At 62.6% G+C, this 20,245-nt stretch overlaps 4 protein-coding genes across 7 annotated transcripts; 2 read left to right on the top strand and 2 right to left on the bottom strand.

Annotated features, from left to right (window-relative positions):
• Positions 1 to 544: 544 nt before the first annotated feature.
• On the top strand, positions 545 to 5,344 carry HMGCL (3-hydroxy-3-methylglutaryl-CoA lyase). 2 transcript variants are annotated; one of them, XM_053998930.1, is made up of 9 exons: positions 545 to 651; positions 1,033 to 1,122; positions 1,313 to 1,420; positions 1,775 to 1,870; positions 2,397 to 2,545; positions 2,868 to 2,931; positions 3,609 to 3,797; positions 4,053 to 4,178; positions 4,470 to 5,344. In XM_053998930.1, the coding sequence occupies exons 1-9, from the start codon at positions 601 to 603 to the stop codon at positions 4,569 to 4,571; spliced, it is 975 nt and encodes a 324-aa protein (XP_053854905.1). In that variant the 5' UTR covers positions 545 to 600; the 3' UTR covers positions 4,572 to 5,344. The 2 variants fall into 2 exon arrangements, with proteins under 2 accessions (XP_053854905.1, XP_053854906.1); XM_053998931.1 differs by lacking the exon at positions 545 to 651 and adding an exon at positions 805 to 875.
• Positions 5,345 to 5,721: 377 nt separating this feature from the next.
• Positions 5,722 to 8,556, top strand: GALE (UDP-galactose-4-epimerase). The gene is made up of 11 exons (XM_053998921.1): positions 5,722 to 5,838; positions 6,485 to 6,611; positions 6,680 to 6,795; positions 6,995 to 7,108; positions 7,226 to 7,402; positions 7,483 to 7,596; positions 7,677 to 7,743; positions 7,817 to 7,902; positions 8,013 to 8,090; positions 8,226 to 8,340; positions 8,417 to 8,556. The coding sequence occupies exons 1-11, from the start codon at positions 5,746 to 5,748 to the stop codon at positions 8,470 to 8,472; spliced, it is 1,143 nt and encodes a 380-aa protein (XP_053854896.1). The 5' UTR covers positions 5,722 to 5,745; the 3' UTR covers positions 8,473 to 8,556.
• A 908-nt stretch (positions 8,557 to 9,464) lies between these two features.
• LYPLA2 (lysophospholipase 2) lies at positions 9,465 to 17,373 on the bottom strand. 3 transcript variants are annotated; one of them, XM_053998929.1, is made up of 10 exons: positions 17,332 to 17,373; positions 15,059 to 15,162; positions 14,216 to 14,247; positions 13,494 to 13,559; positions 13,090 to 13,137; positions 12,846 to 12,916; positions 12,532 to 12,605; positions 12,312 to 12,413; positions 12,020 to 12,196; positions 9,465 to 11,564 (listed from the first exon to the last, which is right to left on the bottom strand). In XM_053998929.1, the coding sequence occupies exons 2-10, from the start codon at positions 15,134 to 15,136 to the stop codon at positions 11,514 to 11,516; spliced, it is 699 nt and encodes a 232-aa protein (XP_053854904.1). In that variant the 5' UTR covers positions 15,137 to 15,162; positions 17,332 to 17,373; the 3' UTR covers positions 9,465 to 11,513. The 3 variants fall into 3 exon arrangements, with proteins under 3 accessions (XP_053854904.1, XP_053854903.1, XP_053854902.1); XM_053998928.1 differs by lacking the exon at positions 17,332 to 17,373 and adding an exon at positions 16,886 to 17,143; XM_053998927.1 differs by lacking the exon at positions 17,332 to 17,373 and adding an exon at positions 16,316 to 16,847.
• Positions 17,374 to 17,677: 304 nt separating this feature from the next.
• Positions 17,678 to 19,981, bottom strand: PITHD1 (PITH domain containing 1). The gene is made up of 6 exons (XM_053998937.1): positions 19,713 to 19,981; positions 18,973 to 19,016; positions 18,766 to 18,843; positions 18,489 to 18,593; positions 18,029 to 18,137; positions 17,678 to 17,943 (listed from the first exon to the last, which is right to left on the bottom strand). Exons 1-6 carry the CDS (start codon positions 19,893 to 19,895, stop codon positions 17,842 to 17,844), a joined length of 621 nt encoding a protein of 206 aa, XP_053854912.1. The 5' UTR covers positions 19,896 to 19,981; the 3' UTR covers positions 17,678 to 17,841.
• Positions 19,982 to 20,245: the final 264 nt, after the last annotated feature.

Genomic DNA, 20,245 nt, shown 5'->3' with positions numbered 1-20,245 from the left:
GAATTGAAGAGACTCCACCATTGTGAATTGCACTTGTGACTTCTGCTTGCACTCCTGAACTTGTGAAATTTGAGTTCCAGTGAGAGCAGGTTTCCTGCGTGGATGCTGAACTTCTTAAAAAGGGTTGAACAATGTGTGTGTGTGAGTGATGGAACTGCTCCCAGGAGCACAGGTTGTCGTGAAGGCAGGCTGTGTTTTGTTCCTGTCCCAGCACAACCTGCCAGGACACTCAGAGCTGAGCTCGAGCAGAGTCCCGGGGCTGGGCCACGAGCGGAGCTGGTGCCGTGGGGGCCGTTACTCGAGTGACAAACATCCAGCAGCCCCGGCTCCAGAGAACCGGCCGCGGGTGCCAGGGACCCGCTCACAGGAGCGCCGCGCGGCTCCGCTGATGACGCCGTTACAAACAAAAAAATGGGACAAAAAGCGACAACAGAGCGATGGCCTCTTTGCCTCACAACCCCATCACGGTGACCCCTGGCGCGGAGCGGGGCCCGCCCCAGAACAAACAGCGCCCGTGTTTGCTCAGCGCGCCGGGCAGCGCCAAAGCCGCCGCTATAAGTGCGCGGCGGGTGGCGCCGCCGGGCAGTGCCGGAGGGAAAGATGCCGCGCTGCGACACGGGCTCCGCGCTGTGGGACGGCGCCTGGGGACAGGTGCGGGACGGCTGCGGACGGCGACAAGGGACACAGGGGACAGAAGGGCCGGGCGGGCCGCGGGGACAGCGCCGAGCCGGTGCCACGTGGGGAGCGCTCACGTGACCGGCGGGGCCACGCCCACGATAGGGTCACGTGGCGGGGGTGTGTGCGGTCACGTGAGCGCGGCGGACATGGCGGCGGCGCGGCGGCTGCTGCCGCGCTGGGCGGGATCGCTGCGGCCCGTGAGGGACCGGGGCACCGGGACAGGGCCAGGCGGGGCCGGGGAGCAGCGGGGCCAGCCGGGGGGATCGGCTCCGGGACGGGGCCAGGCGGGGCTGTGGCTGGGGCGCGGCGGGGCCGGGGCTCCGCGGGCTCGGCTGACTCTGCCCTCCGTGCCAGGTGAGCTCCGCTGCGGCGGCGACCGGGGCGTACCCGAAGCGAGTGAAGGTGGTGGAGGTGGGACCCCGCGACGGGCTCCAGAACGAGAAGGTAGCGGCGGCTCCGGGCTCCCTGCACCTCCCGTTCTCCAGCCAAATCCCCCAAACACCCCCCTGTGCCCGGCAATGGGCAGTTTTTCTTTAAATGCTGCCTTTTTAATGTCGAAAATGTGCTTTTTTTTAGTGGCGGAATAGTTGATTGTGGAAATAATAATAACTTTAGGTTATTTTTCTTTTCTTAGAACCTTGTGCCCACCCCAGTGAAGATCAATTTAATCAACATGCTGTCAGAGACGGGGCTGCAGGTCATAGAGGCCACCAGCTTCGTGTCCCCCAAGTGGGTTCCTCAGGTCAGTGTCAGACAGGATTTGCAGTGGTGTGGTCTAAAAGTGCAGCAATCCAGTGGTTCTGATTGCTCCCAAATCCCTGTTACTGGGCAAGGACCAGCAGAGGAGTTAAAATGTCCCAGAGCTTCCCTTTGGACCCTGGAAAGAGCAGAGGGACAGACAGGTCACACACAACGTGTTTGTGCACATTGGCCTGGCTGGTGACCCCTGGCCCCTCACAGGCTGCACTTCTGTTTGCTTGGAGAGGCTCTGATCCCTACAGATTTCTGTTCCCTTCGCAAAAAGGAATTTCAGTGATGATTTTCTGGCAGAAGTGGCACCTGTGACCCTGACAGAGGTTTGTGGCTTGCTTTGCAGATGGCTGATCACACTGAGGTGATGCAGGGGATCAATAAATTACCTGGGATCAGTTACCCTGTGCTGACTCCAAACCTCAAGGGCTTCCAGGCAGCGGTAAGGGCTGGGAAAACCTCAGTATCCACTCTTTGCAATCCCACCTGATCCTTTGCTCCTGTGGCTTCACCCTTTTCAAGGCAAGCTCAGATGTGTTCTGGTGGTTTTGCTGCAGAATGAGCTGAGGGAAGGATTGGGTTGTTTGGGGAAAAATGCTTCTCTGAAATGAGAGAGCTGTAGTCAGAGATTGTAGATCACAGGGACGTGGAGGTGGAGAAGAGCTCCAAGATCTTCAAGTCTAAATAAGCAAGGCAGATTTGTTTAGGAACAGAAGAGCCTCTGTAAAGGGAGGTGTTTTATGGGGCTGGTTTGAGACATCCCTACCAAGAGATGCCACTGAAAGCCTTGAATTAACTCTTGGCCATGAAATCATGAAGTTGTGGCTCTGTTTGTCATTTCCCTCACAGGAAAAATCACCTGGCTTTGATTTAAGAAGTGCTGGGCTAAGGCTTGGACCTGCTGATCTCAGGGGTCTTTTCCACCCTCAGTGGTCCTGGGGTTGCAGTTTAGGATTTTTTATTTGCAGGTGGCAGCAGGGGCCAAAGAGGTGTCGATCTTTGGGGCAGCATCTGAGCTGTTCACCATGAAAAACATCAACTGCTCCATCGAGGAGAGCCTGGAGAGGTTTGAAGAGGTCATGAGGGCAGCGAGGGAAGCCAGCATTCCTGTCAGGGGGTAAGGAGTTCCTGCTGGAATTCACCCACATTCGTTCTGGAATAATCCAGAACCAGTTTGGATCAGATTTTCTTGGCAAACATCCCACATGGAAGTGCACAGAGCACACCCCCAGCAGCCCTGTGGGCTCATCTTGGCAACCTTTACACCCATGGAAGAAGAAATTGGTGAAATAATGTAACCTTTGGCCACTAGAATAGAAAATTTATTCTCCTATCTTAAAGACATGGCAGATGTACAAGTCCTGACTGGTTTGTCCAGTAGAATCCAACTGCCCTTTTCCAGCTTAAAAGCTCTTTTTTTTTTTTTTTTTTGACCACAGATACGTTTCCTGTGTCCTTGGATGTCCCTACGAAGGGAAGATTTCTGCAGCTAAAGTTGCAGAGGTGAGTCAGTCACAGATACAACCAGAATTCCTGAGAGGGTTTTCATTTATTTTAAGGGATGTGAAGTGGGCACTGGGGGATGTGCCAGTATCCAGGGAGTATCCAGGTTCTCAGAGACTGAATCCAGCTGGAAATGGGGAACTGAGGGAGGTTGGGGCACCTGTAATCCCAGAGAGGAGTGTCCAGGGGGTTGTGGTGCAGCAGGAATCAGCTCTGGGAGGGAAAGGAGGAGTGTCCAGGGGGTTGTGGTGCAGCAGGAATCAGCTCTGGGAGGGAAGGAGTGTCGGAATCAGCTCTGGGGAGGGAAGGAGGAGTGTCCAGGGGATTGTGGTGCAGCAGGAATCAGCTCTGGGAGGGAAGGAGTGTCGGAATCAGCTCTGGGGAGGGAAGGAGGAGTGTCCAGGGGATTGTGGTGCAGCAGGAATCAGCTCTGGGAGGGAAGGGGTGTCCAGGGGATTGTGGTGTAGCAGGAATCAGCCCTGGAAGGGAATGGGTGTCCAGGGGATTGTGGTGTAGCAGGAATCAGCCCTGGAAGGGAATGGGTGTCCAGGGGATTGTGGTGCAGCAGGAATCAGCTCTGGGAGGGAAGGAGGAGTGTCCAGGGGATTGTGGAGCAGCAGGAATCAGCCCTGGGAGGGGAGGATGCCCTCTCAGTGCCCGTGCTGGCTGTGGCCCAGGTCTCCAAGAAGATGTACTCCATGGGGTGCTACGAGATCTCCCTGGGGGACACCATCGGCGTGGGCACCCCGGGCAGCATGAAGGAGATGCTGGCAGTGGTCATGAAGGAGGTGCCCGTGGGGGCTCTGGCTGTCCACTGCCACGACACCTATGGACAGGCCCTGGCCAACATCCTGGTGGCCCTCCAGGTAGGATTCCTGCTCTGCATCACAGGCTCGTGGCAGGGTTGGGTTGGGAGGACCTTAAACCCCTTCCTGCCCCAGCCCCTGCCCATCTCCCGCTGTCCCAGGCTGCTCCAAGCCCCATCCAGCCTGGCCTGGGACCCTTCCAGGGATGGGGCAGCCACACAAATGAAGCAGCTCTCCTTGGGGTTTTTTGGGCTTGCTTGGGAATTGCAGATTTTGTGCTTTTGGAGCAGATCCTGACTCGGGCTTTGTTTGCAGATGGGGGTGAGCGTGGTGGACGCTTCCGTGGCCGGCCTTGGGGGGTGTCCCTATGCCCAGGGAGCCTCTGGGAACGTGGCCACAGAGGACTTGGTGTACATGCTCAACGGGCTGGGCATCCACACGGTGAGTGGCAGCTCAGGGCTCTGCTCAGGCTTCAGCACAAGCCCGGGGTGGGGGCAGCTGGGGGGGCCTGGGCTGACAGGACAGGGGCAATGGCTTCCCCTTGACAGAGGCAAGTGTGAGATGGAAAAATATTCCCTGTGAGGGTGGGCAGGCCCTGGCACAGGGTGCCCAGAGGGGCTGTGGCTGCCCCTGGATCCCTGGAGTGCCCAAGGCCAGGCTGGATGGGGTGTGGGGCATCCTGGGGTGGTGGGAGATGTCCCTCAAGGCATGTCCTGGGCCTTTCCCGTGCAGGGGGTGGATCTCCAGAAGCTGATGGACACAGGCACCTTCATCTGCAATGCCCTCAACAGAAAAACCAATTCCAAGGTGTCTCAGGCCTCCTGCAGACTGTGACACTGAGCGGGATTTCTCCTTGGATCAAGAAACCGAGGATCCAGCACTGGCTGGGATTCCTCTCTGACTTCCCGAGCTCCTTCCCAGCTCAGCAGTTGAGAGGAAGCTCCAAATCCAGCAGGATTAGGAAGAAATGAGAGAATATCCTGATTTATTGTTTTATATTGGACCTTGAGGCTGTCCCCGTGTGCCTTGGAGAGGGCAGAGGAGAGCTCTGAGCAGAGCAGCAGCTCCTGCCTGCGGAGCCAAGGACAAGCTCAGGTTCGCAGCTCGGGCACGGCTCCAGCTCAGGCTGTCCCTTCCTCCCTTCTCTGCCCCCCACAAACAGCCAAAGGCTGAGCCCAAACCTCCCCTGGTGCTCAGCCTGGGGCCACCTCCGCCTTCAGGGATGTGCTGCTGCACTGTGTATCTGTTGTAAGATACCTCGGCACACCAGGAGTGATAAACACATTATTTAATAGCCTAAACTAGGAAAAATTTGATTCACCTGAAGCAACAAAGGAGCTTTTGGTTCTGCTTTGGTTCCAAGTGCCTCTTGTACGTGGAAACTCTGCATCATCGTGGGCTGGGGGGTGAGGAGTTCCTTCCACCCTGAGAGCTCCTCAGGTGCTTGGGACCCCCCCCAGCTCTTCTTTGTAAAGTAATTTATTGAACAGTTTAGTTGTGGGACGGGAGAGGAGCGCAGGAACTTTGTCCTTTCAGGGGGCAGGGCAGGTGTTGGGCTGCGTGTGCTCCTCTCCACGTGACTTCAATAAACTCTAACAATTACCAAACGTGTGCTAATGAATGCTGCAGAAATGAGGCGGAATTCGGGGTTTTCAGGTAATAATTCGGGGGTTTGAGGCAAGAAATCCGGATTTTGGGGCAATAAGTCAATAATCGGGGTTTGGGGCAACGGCCTCCTCCCGCCGCCAGGGGGCGCTGCGACACCGGGCTCCCCGCGGTGACCCCGCCCCCTCTCGCGCGCACCAATAGCCGCCGTCCCTTACGGTGTTTTGTCCCCGCTGCCGCCCCGTAGCCCTGACACGTTTCCATGGAGGAGCCGCGCGCGTGGCGCCGGGGGGCGGGGCCAAGGCCCGGCCTTAAAGGGGCCGCGCCCCTCACGGGGCTGAGCGGGAGCGGCGGCAGCGGCGGGTGAGAGACCGGGGGAACCGGGAGGGAACGGGGGGGACGGATGTGCTGCCCTGCCCCGCTTCCTTTGGTAGGGGCAGCCCAACCCCCCGCGGCTTGGGCTATCCCTGGGCTCCGGAGTAATTCCGGTTCCCCGGTGCGTTCTGCCCCTCGGCCCCGGGACCCCTCCGCTCCCTCCCGGCCCGGTCCCCGCTCCCCGGCTGAAATCCCCGTTAGCTCTGCCTTCCCCGCCCTCTCCCACCGGGCCCAGGTGCTGTTTAGCCCCAGCCCCGGGACGGGGCGGTTCGGGGGGCTCAGGCTGGGTCCGCAGCTCCGGGAGGGAAATGTCCCGGTTCGGCTCCTGCCCGGTGCTCCTGTGCCCTCCCCGGGCCGGAGGGTCCCGCGGTCCCAGAGCCCTTCCTGCGGAGGGGCCAGCCTGGGAAGGGAGGCTGGGGAAAACAGGGAACGGCTGAAGGGCAGAGCTGGTACCCCGGCGGAGACCACCCCCATTAATTAATTAGTTAATTAACAGTGAGAACTGCTGCCCTGAGGGATATGGGTGAACCCAGGACCCGGGCTGGCTTTAACGGGAAGAACCAGGGCTTGTCTCCGGGATGTGGCACCTCCGTGTCCGGGAGGTGTGACCGGCCCTGCCCCGCCCGTCCCTCGGGCAGCACCGAGCTGGCGGCCGCGCTGACGTGACCCGGGCCGGGCTCCGGGCCGGGCTCAGGGCTCCGGGCCGGGCTCAGGGCTCAGGGCCGGGCTCCGGGCCGGGCTCAGGGCTCCGGGGCTTTCCCCCGCAGGGAGCCATGGCAGAGACGATCCTGGTGACGGGCGGCGCCGGCTACATCGGCAGCCACTGCGTGCTGGAGCTGCTGCAGGCGGGCTACGTGCCCGTGGTCATCGACAACTTCCACAACGCCATCCGAGGTACGGGGAGCCCCGTCCCGGTCCCATCCCCGGGCCGGGCCCGCTCCCTCACTCCCCTCCATCCCCAGGCTCAGAGGAGCTCCCCGAGAGCCTCCGGCGGGTGCAGGAGATCGCGCACCGGCCCGTGCTCTTCCAGGAGCTCGACATCACGGACGAGGCCGCGCTCCAGGAGCTCTTCAGAAAGGTGAGAGCAGGAGCTGCAGTGCCCGGGGCGGCTCCTGGGGTCCCTAGCAGGGATGGGAGCCACGGGAGCAGGGAGGAAACGCAGTGCCCCGCTCCTGTGGGCCGTGGAGCCCCCAGGGCTGGCTGGCCGGAGCTCCTGTGGAAATCCTGGCTGGTTCCTGCTGCCGTGGCTCTGATGCCCAGCCCGTTCCCCCCTGCAGCACCGTTTCTCGGCCGTGATGCACTTTGCGGGGCTCAAGGCCGTGGGGGAGTCGGTGCAGAAGCCTTTGGAATATTACAGAGTGAACCTCACCGGGACCATCCGGCTGCTGGAGGTGAGAGGGTTCGGCAGTGATCCTGGGCTGTTCCCCCTGCCCTGGGCCCTGCCAGCGCCCATGGAGGGCTGGCACAGGGCACAGAGCTGGATCAGTGCTGGCCATCGCCCCTCCCAGACCATGAAGGCCCACGGCGTGAGGAACATCGTGTTCAGCAGCTCCGCCACCGTCTACGGGGACCCCAAGTACCTCCCCCTGGACGAGAAGCACCCGGTCGGGGGCTGCACCAACCCCTACGGCAAATCCAAGTTCTTCATCGAGGAGATGATCCGGGATCTGTGCAGAGCAGAGAGGGTGAGGAGCCACCCCGCGGGGCTGGAGCCCGGCTGTGTCCCCAGGGGGGTGACCGGGCAGCCCCGTCCGTGTGTCCCCAGGACTGGAACGCCGTCCTCCTGCGCTACTTCAACCCCATCGGCGCCCACGAGTCGGGGATGATCGGGGAGGATCCTCAGGGCATCCCCAACAACCTCATGCCCTACGTGGCTCAGGTAGTGCCCCCACAGCCCTTGGGGTTCACAGGGAGGGGACACAGGGTGCCGGGGCTCCATGGGGCTGTCCCTGTGTGCAGGTGGCAGTGGGACGCCGGGAATTCCTGAGCGTCTTTGGGAACGACTACAAGACGGACGATGGAACAGGTGCGTCATGGGACGGGGGGAGTTTGGGATTCCCAAACCCCTGGCCTTGCCCTCAGCCTCTGTGTCCCCACAGGAGTCAGGGATTACATCCACGTCGTGGATCTGGCCAAGGGCCACATCGCTGCTCTGAAGAAGCTCAAGGAGAACTGTGGCTGCAAGGTACCAACCTCGGGGTGCTGCCAGCCCTGGGGGGGTGTGGGGGTCCCAATGGGGGCTGAAGGGTGCCTGGCCCTTCTCCCCTTGATCCCTGTCCTTTATCCTCCTCCCAGATCTACAACCTGGGCACAGGCACCGGCTACTCCGTGCTGCAGATGGTCCGGGCCATGGAGAAAGCCTCGGGGAGGGAGGTAAGGGCAGAGCTGCAGGCTCACAGGCACAAGGGCAGCTGGTCCCACAGGCCCCGTGCTCCCCCCAGCAGCCCTGGCCCTGTTCCCTCACCCCCCTGGGAGCCCCCTGAGCCCACGGTGCTGCTCTCCCTGCAGATCAAGTACCAGATCACGGCCCGGCGGGAGGGGGACGTGGCCTCCTGCTACGCTGACCCCGCCCTGGCCGAGCGGGAGCTGGGCTGGAAAGCTGCCTTTGGCCTGGACAAGATGTGTAAGGGCATCCCCTCCCTGGCACAGCGGGCACTGCCAGCCCCCTGCCCTCCCTCACCTCCCTTCTCCTGTTCCAGGTGAGGACCTGTGGCGGTGGCAGCTGCAGAACCCCACGGGCTTCAGCAAGAACTGAGCTGTGGCAAGGGCTGGCCGGGCCCAGAGCTGCTCTGAGCCAGCCCTGCCTCCTTCCCCGAGGGCTGTCACCATCCTGGGAGGGCACTTCCAGCTCCCCCTCCTGCCTCTGGCACGGGGCAGGAAGGCTGGAGCATCCTCAGCCTCCCCCCTCCTCATCCTCATCCCCATCCCCCAGGTCTTTGCATCTCACAGAGCAGAACCACAACGAAGGGAGACCAGAGCCAGGGCCTGGTGTGGCACCACGGGCATGGAACCCCTTGTGGGAATGCCCAGGGCTGCAGCCAGCCCTGGCTGGGAGCAGGTGCTCCTGGGCCCTCCCTGTGCCCTGGGCATCCAGCACAGGGACAGCTGCGTCCTGCTGAGCCCAAACTGCAGCAGAGCCCCTGCTCCCTCCTGGCTCGTGGGCTCAGGGGGAGCCCAAGGCACCTCTGCCCCTGCCCTGGCACAGAGAAGGAACCAGGAACTTCCCACAGGGACCAGTCACATTCCAAGGCTTCCTCCACCCCCACTTTTCCCTACCCCCAGCATGGTTTTGGGGACCAAATCTCATCTCCCCCCTTTCGTGCTGAGCCGGAGAAGCCCCTGCCCAGGGCTGTGCCAGCCTGGCCTGGCTGCCCACAGCCCCCCCTGGGTGCCTGGTGTGGCCTCCTGTGGCAGCCACTCCCCAAACCCCGTTGCCAAAGGCTGCCCAGGAGCCAGCTCTGCCCCCCTGTCACACACTGCTCCTATTTATTCTGGCAGCTCCCAGGGCAGGGATGACGCAGCTGGCCCCGTGTGCTGTCGGCTGGATGAATAACTTATGCTCCTAAATTATGAATTGAGCTTTTGATTTGTTTTTAAAATAAACTTTCCTACTTTCTAAGTGGCAGCTTTGTTCTGCTTCCCCTCAGCCAGAGCTGCTGCCTTTAAAAATGGCACCCTAGGGCTTCATGGAACCCCGTTCCCCCAAAATCTCTCATCCTGCCTGGCCAGGGATGATGCCAGCTCAGCTCCGGGATAAGTTGAGGATTTATTTCACCTTGATTCTCTGTGGAACGCACGCACACACACAAAAAAAACCACCCCAAACATGTACAAGGAAGACAAGAGAGAGAAGAAAAACAACAACAAAAAAAAACCAAACCAAAAGAAAAAAAAAAACCCAAAAGAAAAACCCCAAAGCTGTACTGAGGAATGGAGAGAAGCCGTTCTCCCTCCCGTGTTCCCGGCACTGCTCGGGCAGGGAGTGAGCAGGAATGCTCTGCACAGGGGTCCCACGGGGCCCCAGGGATGGTCCCGGGCCCCCTGTCACACACGGTTCCAGTTCACAGTCACACAGGTCAGTCTGTCCATCACCAGCCCTTGGTACCCCAGGGAGCTGCAGTCCCACCCCTGCCAGCCCCTGGTGGCCCCAGAGAGCTGCCGTCCCACCCCTGCCACCCTCTCAAGCCCCCCATCCAAGCGTGGGGGGCAGGGGCACAGCAGCATTAAAACACAGCATAGAGGAGCCAGCAGGGCAGAGCCCAGGGCAGGGGCAGAGCCCAGGGCAGGGGCAGAGCTGGGCTGCCCCCAGTGCCAACAGCAGCTCTGCTGCTTTCAGACTTCCTAGAAGGATCAAGAACTAAAAGCCCAAGCCAAGACCCCAGCCAAGGCAGGCCCCACGATCCACTCTCCAGAGGGCGGTTATTGCTTTGCACAGCCCGGGCAGGAAGGGCAGGGCTGGAGCAGAACTGCTGGGGCTGAGCCCCCCCAGAGCAGCCCCCAGGGCAGGCAGGGGGAGCAGGGCCAGCCCTGGGGCCAGAGGAATGTGGGGGTGTTTTAAAAGCCATGATCAGCCCCAGGTGGGGGCTCAGCCCAGGGGAAGAGGGGGGTGAGGGCAGAGCTGCTCCACAGCCACTGCCCTGGGCCCTGTGGGAGGGGAGGGTCAGCCAGGAGCCCCCCCAGAGGAGACATTCGAGGCCCCAGCACGATGCCAGCAGTCAGGAGGGGACAAGCCACAGGTGAGGGACACTGGTGATTGTACATGGGGGGGGGGCATGAGCCCCCAGTTCCGGGCAGCAGGAAGAGCCCCGGGAGCACAGAGGGTGGGGCACAGCAGCACCCGGGGCTCAGATGCTGGTCAGATGATGGCTGGGAGCAAAGCTGCTCCTTCCAGCTGCACCAGGAGCCAAACCCGGGGTCCAGGGCCCTCCCCCTCCCCGAGCCAGCCCAAGTCCAAAGGGAAGGACAGGTAGCAGCAAGAGAAGACATTGAAGACGGGGCCGGAGCCTCCATGAGTGTAAACGAAGCTTTGGGGCTCCGAGAGTGCAGAGCTGGGCTGGGAGGGGGGGAGATGCCTCTGGGATGGAGATTGTAAAAGCAAGAAGAGGAGGAGGAATAAGGAGGTGATTATCTCAGGAGGGCAGAGCTGCCCCAGGCCGATGGCTGAGGGGAGTGTGCGTGTGTGACAGGCGGGGCCGTGCGGGAGCAGCGCTGACCCTCCCTGCCGGCCCCGGGCAGCCTTTGGCGGTGCCAGCCCAGGGCAGAGCCTGCCCCGGGGTCTGGAGGCGTCCGCAGGGGAGACCCGGGTTCCTGAGCTCTGACTGAAAACCCGTGAGTCGCCTGAGCGGAGGCCGAGAGCGGCCACCGAGGGCAGAGCTCCGAGCCCCAGGGGTGCCCCAGCTCCGCCCCGCTCCTCCCACCGCAGCCGGGCACGTCCCGCCCCTAATACTGGTACAAAACCCCCAAACGCAACAGGAGAACCTCACCCGCGCCGTGCCAGCCCCGCGGGGAGCCGAGGGGACGGTGACCCTCCCCCGGGAAGCGCCCGGAGCCAGAGCAGGAGAGAAAAGGCCACTCCCAGACTCGCCTTAGGCAGCTCCGATGTCGGCTCCGGGAGCAGCGGGAGAGCCGGGCACCCCCGGCCGGAGGGGACGCGGTGCGAGGACGCGGGCACGGGTGGGTGTGGCGGGAGGTGCGCTGGGGGGGCCATGGCTTCCGTTCGCAGCGGGCGGGTCACAGGGACAGGCGGGCGGCGGTGACCTCGGCACCCTCCCCTGCGACAGTCCCGAGGGGCTGGGCTCAGATCCGGGGCAGCAGCTTCTCGATGAACTCCTTCACCGCCATCATCTCCTGCGGGCAGTGCATGGCCCGTCACAGCAGGGCTCCCCAGAGGCCGGGCTGAGCCCCGGGAGGCTCTGCAGCCTCCCCAAAGGCCGGGATGGGGCACAAGGGCTCTGCAGTCTTGTGTGTTCCCCACCCTGCCTGACCTACAGTGCTGGGGTTGGTCCCAGAGATCCCAAAGCAAAGGGACCCACAAGGATCATCCAGCCCAGCCCTGCCCAGACCCCCCAGCTATCCCACCCTGTGCATCCCTGCTGTCCAAATGCTCCTGGAGCTCTGGCAGCCTCGGGGCCGTGCCCATTCCCTGGGGAGCCTGGGCAGTGCCCAGCACCCTCTGGGGTAAGAGCCTTTCCCTGAAATCCATCCCAGCCCTCCCCTGACACAGCTCCAGGCCATTCCCATTGGGCCCATCACTGATCACCACCCAGGGGGTGCCATCCCCTCCCTCCATGCCCAGCACTGACCTGAGGGCAGGAACTGTGCATCACGCCAGGGTAGGTTTTGAACTGCACCTTGGTGGGGGTGACGACAGACTTGAGCTTCTCAGCAGTGAGGGCCCCGAAGCGCACGGGGATCATGGGATCCATCTCCCCGTGGCACTGCAGGATGGCGATGTCCTTGTTCACGCCGTTGCTTGCCGCCTGCCACGAGGAGGGGACACTCAGGTGAGGGGACACCAATGGTGCACACCACCCAGCAGTTCCCCCCCTCATGAGGGAGAGCTGCAGTGGGAGAATGCCCGTGCCAAGGGGGTACCTGTGGGAAGGCCTTGTGCAGCGGGAGCCAGCAGCTGAGCGCCACGATCCCGGCCAGCTGGTGCTGGCAGGTGAGAGCCGTGTACAGCGACAAGGCACCGCCCTGCAGGGGGGAACACGGGGTCAGTGAGGATGCACGGGGGATGCAGAGACACCCTCAGGCCCAGCTCACACCCACCCACCCCCCTGTGACAGGTGGAGCAGGAATTGGGGTCCCTCACCTGTGAGAAGCCCCCCAGGATGATGCGGTTGGGGGGGATCCCGTTCTTCATCTCGTGCTCAATGATTGCTTTAACTGGAAGGAGGTGGGAGAAAAGGGTCAGTGGAAGGGGAAAGGGGCTGAAAAGAATCATCCCATGCTTCAGGGTGCACATCAGGGACGGGGAGGTGCCAGAGATCCCAGGGCAAAGGTTTGCTGGGATCACAGGACAGCAGAAACAAAGGAGAGGTGGAAGGAAGACACCTGCTCCAGTGACAGCGAAGGAGAGGCACACAGCAGCTCACCACCTCCCCCTCCCCTTGCAGAGCTCCTTACTGTTTTCTGCAGCTTTCTTGATCCCAGCTTCATCCTCAGGTGCATCCGGAGTCAGTCCCATCAGGTCAAACCTGGGGGAAGCAGCAGGGTCAGCCAAAACCTCTCCCAGCACCACGAGCGTGGGAAGGCAGGAGCTGGGTATGCTCTGCCCTTCCCTGCCCCCCACAGGGCAGTGGATTTTGTCCCCCCATCCCTCTCACTCCCCAAAAGGGTCCCATCCAGCCCTGTCCCCCAAAGCACCTACCAGGAGGGCATGACCATCTTCATGTTGAGGGTCACCGGGATCCGTGGCCTGTGGAGGAACATTTTGGGTGGTTCAGCTCAAGTTTGAGAGGAGCAGGAAGACTGACACCTCTCCCCTTCCTGCTGAGCTCCCTCCTGCCTGACCAGAGGATGCACAGGGAGCTCTAGAGCCTTTGTCTTTCTTTCCCTGCAGCCATCAGAGATAAACAGGACAGGAAGGGAAAGAAAAGAGCCTCTGGTGCTGCTCACCTCTGTGGAAACAGCTCTGCTGGCAGCAGGAGCTGACCACGGCAGCAGAGCCAGCCTGGCTGGGCAGCCCTGCTGGGCTCAGGCCACCACCTGCCTCCTCCAGCAGCCTTGGCAGCCTCAGGGGCCCCCAGGAAGCCCCCCCAGGGCAGCACTTACGCGTGAGGGCAGATGTACTTCACGTAGGGGAGGCGGATGGAGGAGAGAGCATCAGCCCAGCTGTGCCTGGGGAGGGACAGGAGGAGGTGAGTCCAAGGCTTGTCCGAGCCATTTTCCCAAGGCTGCTGCCCCCCAACCCCTCCCCTGAGCTTATTTTCCCCACCCCACCAGCCTGAACCCCCCCATGAAGCCCTCCCCAGCACCGATCCCATCTGAGGGGAGCATACAAAGCCCCAAAGCTGCAGGCAGGGAGGAGGAAATCTCCTGGGGGATGTGGAAATCTCCTGGACAGGGAGGAGGGAATCTCCTGGACAGGGAGGAGCCCTTTGTCACCACCATGGGACCTCCGAGGTGGCCTTGCACAGCAGAGATGCCCTCGTGCAGGCCCAGCCCAGCTGCCAGCCCTGTCAAGGCAAAGCTGCAGTGCTTATCAGCAGTGCTTATCAGCAATCCCCCAGCAATCCCCGAAGGCAGCACAAAATCCACCCGCGGGGGGTGGGGGGCTGCCAGGCTGCCGGGATCATAAATATTCAAGAGCAGACAGCTGCTGGAAGCAATTCCCTGCCATTCCCTGCGAGGCTGGTGCAGGAATGGCTGCAGACCCCCGCCCAAAGCCGCGCACAAATCCTGGAGATGCCCCGAGGGACAGCAGCAGCAAAAGGCTGGGATCTGCATCTGGCAAACCACACATCCCAGCCAGAGCCAGCTCCAGGGACACTCACCCCGTGTCTCCAAGGCCATGTAGGAAAATGACCTGTTAAACAGAGGAGGAAGGGAATTAGCTGGTGTGAGAGTTGGAGGGGGCAGGGCTGGGCTGGGCTGGCAGGGAGGTGGCAAATGGACACTTAGTCACCAACTCCAAGACGCTCAAATTAGCTTGGAGCTCGGCGGATGGGTGGGTCAGGGATGTGGTGTCATCCTGCCACAGAGCTGCCACGGGCAGGTCCCAACTTCTCTGCACAGCAGAGGGACAAGGAGTGACAGATCATCCCACCAGGAGTGGCACCAGAGCAGAGGCCCAGCCTGAATCCCAGAATGGGCTGGAAGGGATCTTAAAGCCCATCCAGTCCCAGCCCTGCCATGGGCAGGGACACCTTCCACTGTCCCAGGGTGCTCCAAGCCTCAGCCAACCTGGCCTTGGGCACTGCCAGGGATCCAGGGGCAGCCACAGCTGCTCTGGGCACCCTGTGCCAGGGCCTCACCACCCTCACAGGGAGGAATTCCTTCCCTGTACCACCAAGGACTCACAAATCCACCTCCACAGGCTTTTCATCTCAGGCTCCAGCAATCCCTAAGGCTTGGGGAGCAGCGGGAAGGCAGCCTGCAGATCCCAGGGAAGGACAGAGGGGGGTTCCTTTGGGAGATTTGCTTTTAAAAGCTTAAACAGCCCGATCAGCCCTAGGTCTTGCTGCCTTGACAAGCTGAGCTCTCACACTGGAGCAAACAGCCCAGCCCAAGGAATTGCTGGCCCTGCCTCGCCCATGCTGGAGCTCATGGAAGCAGCTCCCTGTTTTCCTCAGGGAGCAGCAGGGGAGGGAAGGAGGGAGGGAGGGGGCAGCCCTTACCGCGGCGGTCTCCCGCTCTGCCCCTGACACGGTGACAGCGTCGGCGAGGAGGGGGACAGACATGTTGTTACCACACATACACCGAGAGGGATCGACACTGGCACCTGCGGGACACAGCGGTGAGGCAGGAAAACAAACCTCTCACCCCCCCTTCAGCAGCTGCTTTGGGGGAAAACTGAAGAGCAGGTGAAGGCTTCGATGGTGGAACACCCCACACTGTGGCCTGGCAGTGCTGGAGAGTCCAGGAGCAGCCAACGCTCCCCGCGTGGCAGCGCGCGTGGGGTGCTGGAAGTGTTAAAATTAGCCTGGAAATTACACCTCAGAGCCAAAGTTATTCCTGTGGCTGCAGCGGCGTGGGCAGAGGGCGGCCTCAGCATCCCTTCATTCCTGCAGCCCTTCACCCCTCATTCCTGCCCGGAGCTGTGCAGGAGCCTGACCCACATCTGCTCCCACCGGGAAGCAGGAAACCCTCGGCACGCAGCAGCACAGGCTCTGCTGCACCAATAAAGGTCCAGCCCTGCTTTATGGGGCTGTTTGGGATGAACCAGAGCACTGGGAGCTGGTCTGAGCCTCTCCAGTGATGGAAAACTCCCTTGTGGCTCCCCAGGACAGCAGGCAGGGTCACCACTGCTGTCCTGTCACCTCCCAGATCCTACGGAGCTGACAGCACCCACGGCGCCTTCAGCCACAACGGTCCACGGTGTTTGTTCCCACTACATCACAATTCACAGCTCCTGCTCCCCACGAGGCTGCCCTGACCCCACTGACCCACCAGCACTAATCAGATCAGAGCTTGTTTAGGGCACTGCCTTTATCCCCCAGGAACAGGATCAGCCTCCGGAGCACGACCACAGAATATCCCGAGCTGGAAGGGATGAAGGATCATCCAATCCCACCCTTGGCCCTGCCCACACCTCCCAACAATCCACCCTGCACATCCCTGGAGTGCTGTCCAAACACTCCTGGAGCTCTGGCAGCCTCGGGGTCGTGCCCATTCCCCGGGGAGCCTGGGCAGTGCCCAGCACCCTCTGGGGAAAATCCTTTCCCTAAGTCCAACCTAAACCTCCCCGGGCACAGCTACTGCCGCTCCCAAGGTCCTGTCCCTGTCACAGAGATCAGAGCTGCCCCTTGGGAGGCCTTTCCTCATCCTCCACACTCTGCCCCAGCCTCACCTCCCACAGCAGCACCATCCCCAGCGGGTCGGGATGACACAGGATCACCCCAAACCCCCCCCCAAGAGCCAGCAGCCAGCCTTACCCACGAGAAACAGCCCGGTCTGTCTGACCTGCCCGACTCGTTCCACCGACTGCTCGTCAGCAGCTTCCCCACTCAAATAAAAACACCGGGAACTGAGCTGCCCGGATCTGACACAGCCACGCGGCCCACGTGCTCGTGTGTACTCCAGGGGCAAAACAACCGGCCGGGAGAGACCGCACCTGCCAAAAACCCTGGCACGGAGACAGAGAGGGAGCCAGGAATAACAGCATCTTCCTCCCCTGGCACTGATAGGATGCGCTCCTTGTTGGGGAGGCTCCACAGGAAAACGTGGGGTGCTCAGAGCTGCCCCGCACATTCCTCCTGGCAATCCCAAAATTCCTCCTGGGATGTTCCTGCCCCGCTCCCGGAGGGAACACGAGGGAACCCCCCAGGATGGAAGCCCTCAGCGGTGCCCGTGTGGGTGCAAAGGCACAAACACAGAACCAGGAGGTGAATTTGGGTCCGGTTCCGACGTGTCGCTCCCCAGGCCGACCCCACCAGTGACACCGGCCCGGGGGAGGGGGGGGGGGGGGGGGACGCGTTCATCAGTCGTTAATTAGCATTAATTACCGTGCCTCAGCCTCCCCCCCGGGCCCGCAGCCCCGCAGGGAGCGGAATCCAGCGGGGGGCTGGAGAAATCCCGCCTGGAAGCGGATGGAGGCGGGATCCCCACGGCCCGGAGCGCCGCTTTTCCGCCAGAACCGGGGCTCTGCAGGGGTCCCTGCAGGCTGCGACTCCTGAAGGCCCCCGGGGACGGAAAGACGCGGCCCCGTTACCGCACGGGGACCCGCCGAGCCAGAACCGCGGCGCCCCGGTCCCTCCACCGCCCCTCTCTCTCCCCGTTAATCTCCCGTTAAAGGCCCCGCCGCCCCCCCCATCCCCGCGGCCCTCACGGAATTCCCCCCCCCCCCCCCCGCCCGCAGCAATGGTACGTCCCTCCCGCCGCGCCGCTGCCCGGTCGCGCCGCCCCCCCCCGCCGCACTCCGGTGGTACGTGCCGCCCCCCCCGCCCCGCACCTCTCCCGCGGCCCGGCGCGCGCGCTCCTCGCGGCTGCCCCCGACGCGCTCCCACAGGAACTTCCGGCAGCGCGGCGGAAGTGACGCAGGGCGGCGCCGGGCGCGACCGGGCGGCCATGGTGGAAACGGGCACCAGATCGTGCTCGGAACCCGCGGCGGGGCCGGCCCCGACCCCGACCAGGCCCACAGGGGATTACCGGCGACGCCCCGGCCCCGCCCTTCCCGCAGCGCCCTGCCCCGGGCGGCTGACGGGTTATGGGGACAGGCCCCCGCCGCCCTCCCCGCCTCAGCGCCGGTGCCACCCGCGGACACGGGAGGGCCGCGACACAGGGACAGCGCACAGCTCTGCACCGCAGCGTGTTTATTGTCAGTGACAGCCGGTACCGGCCCCGCACACGGCTCCAGAGCGGCCCCGCCGCCCCCCGGGGCCGCCTCGCACCGCGCCGCCGTGTCCGTCCCACGAACGCGGAGCTGCTCCGGGAAGCCGTTCCTGCCCCGGGCAGGCTCCCGTTAGGAGATGAAGTGAGTCTGGGGGGTGATCTGTTCCAGCTTGTGGTCGGCCGGGTTCGCCGAGGCCTCGTAGTTGCAGATGGTGACTTCGTGGCGATGAGCCTGGGTGGGGACGGAATGTTTTAAATCCAGGGAAAGCAGGACTCCAGCCCTTCCCACACTCTGGTTCCTCTCTGCTCCCACTCACCTCTGTCCACTCCCCTTTCAGGCCGATGTAAAAAATCTTGGTTGTCTCCGCTCCGAAGTTCTTTGGGAAGTGCATGGAGAGGTGGTAAACATTGGAGAAACGGGCAATTCTGGAGGAAAACGCACCCTGAGACCACAGCTGCTGCTCCTCCGCCTCCCCAGGCTCCCACACTGCTCCCCCAGTCCCAGGCAGCCTTGGCAGCGAGGGGGGTTCCCCTCACACCACGAAGGGGGACAGGACACCGGGATGATTCTGCACCCCAAGAATTCCTGGGATGGAAGCCAGCCCCAGGCTCTGGGATGGAGGTTTCAGAGGGTGGGACAGAGCTGGGGAGGATAAATCCTCCTGAGGGCAGCTGTGAGGCACTGCCCTGTGCTGAGCCTTCCCGAGGTCTGGAAGGCTGGCCAGAGCTCCTGTGCCAGGCAGGAGCAGCCCCCAGGCGCCAGGCTCTGGCTCGTACTTGGTGGGATATTCCAGCTCTCCCAAGGGATCCCGGCTCAGGCTGAACGTCTGCTCTGCTTCCTTGGCTGTGTCATCAAAGGACATGTGAGGAATGTTCCTGAACCTGGCAGGACAAGAAGGAGACCCAGGGAATTATTAACAGCAGCTCAGCTAATTGGTTTCCATCCCTGAACACTGCCCAGGTGCTTCTCCACAAAGAAATGGATTGACTCGGTCTCCAGCAATGGCAGCAGAGCCCCCAGCCCCTGTGAGGAGGGGGAGCTGCTTTTACTCACAGCCTCAGCTCGGCCGGGTGTGTCTCGTCATCCTCGCCCATCACGATGACTCCTTTCAACTTCACGCTGCCCGTGAACCTGCCCAGACACACAGAGCAGTTTCCACCTCTGTGCCCTCCAAGGCAGCCCCGGTGCCCCGTGGCCAGGCGAGGCAGAGCCCTGGCAGCAGCCAGCACGGTGCCAGGGGCGCTGGGGGACGGAACTCACGGGATGTTGAAGAGCAGCTCCTCGTCGTCATCGCTTTCCACGAACTGGGGAGAGAGAAGAGCAGGTCAGGGCTGGCCCGGGGTGCACAGGGGACACATGGGGGAGTGTGGGGACAGCTGGAGGGTCACCCCAGTGGGGTTCAGGGGGCCCCGAAGTACCTTGCTCAGAGAATCCCAGAATATTTAGGATTGGAAGGGACCTCTGGGGATGTCCCAGCCCAAGCCCTGCCCAGGCAGGGTCACCTGGAGCAGGTGGCACAGGGACACGTCCAGGTGGGTTTGGGATGTCCCCACAGAGGGACACTCCAGCCCTCCCTGGGCACCTGTTCCAGAGCTCTGCCCCCCTCATGGAAAGATGTTCTCCCTCATGTAGAGGTGGAACTCGTTGTGGTTTAGTTTATGGTCTTTACTCATTGTCCTGTCACTGAACAGAGCCTGGTTCCTTGGGGATATCCCTTGGGGATATTTTATGGGTTTATGTGATGCCCTCTCAGCCGTCCCTTCCCCAGACTGACCGGGCCCAGCTCCCGCAGTCTCCCCTCATCAAGGAGACGCTCCAGAGCCCGAACCATCTTTGTGGCCTCCACCGGACGCTCTCCAGCAGCTCCTCCCGCCGTGCTGCGAGGCCCAGGCCCGGACACCGCACTGAGCTGTGCCCCCGCAGGGCCGAGCCGGGGGGCAGGATCCCCTCCGTGCCCTGCCGCCCCCCCTCCCCGATGCCAGCGCCGCTCCCGGCCCCACCTGCGAGCGGTCCCCGCGCTCCTCCCAGGGGCGGAACACGGTGGCTCCGGAGCCCTCGCGGCGCTCGTTGAGGCACTGCAGGCGCTGCCGGTCGATGCGCAGGTACAGCCCCCAGGCCGCGCCGCGCTCCGCCGCCTCCTCCCCGCAGCAGCGGCACCGGCCGGGCCCGTGCCCGTGCGCCATGGCCGCGCCGGTACCGCTCAGCGCGCATGCCCGGCGGCGAGGACACGCCCACAATGCCTCAGGGCACGCCCCCGTGTCACACAAACCACGCCCATAACGAGCATGGGCACGCCCATCTCTCTGGCGTCATATTATAGATGAATTGGGTACGCCCCTGTGTTCGTAACCACGCCCACGTCAACCGGTGATAGGCCCGTTGTCTCGTAGCCACGCCCTGATGGGCGTGGCATGGCAGTGCGCGTGCTGAGCCCGCGGACCGCCCGCTGCTCCCGGGAGGGGTCCCGGTGGTCCCGGCCCGCCCTGACCCCACCGGGGGATGGCGAAGCTGCTGCCTTCCCGCAAAGGCTCGG

This window comes from Vidua macroura, chromosome 25 (genome assembly GCF_024509145.1).
Source record: "Vidua macroura isolate BioBank_ID:100142 chromosome 25, ASM2450914v1, whole genome shotgun sequence".
Lineage (NCBI taxonomy): Eukaryota > Metazoa > Chordata > Aves > Passeriformes > Viduidae > Vidua > Vidua macroura.
Note: the sequence above shows the minus strand (reverse complement) of the source record. Positions and strands in the feature narration are given on the sequence as shown.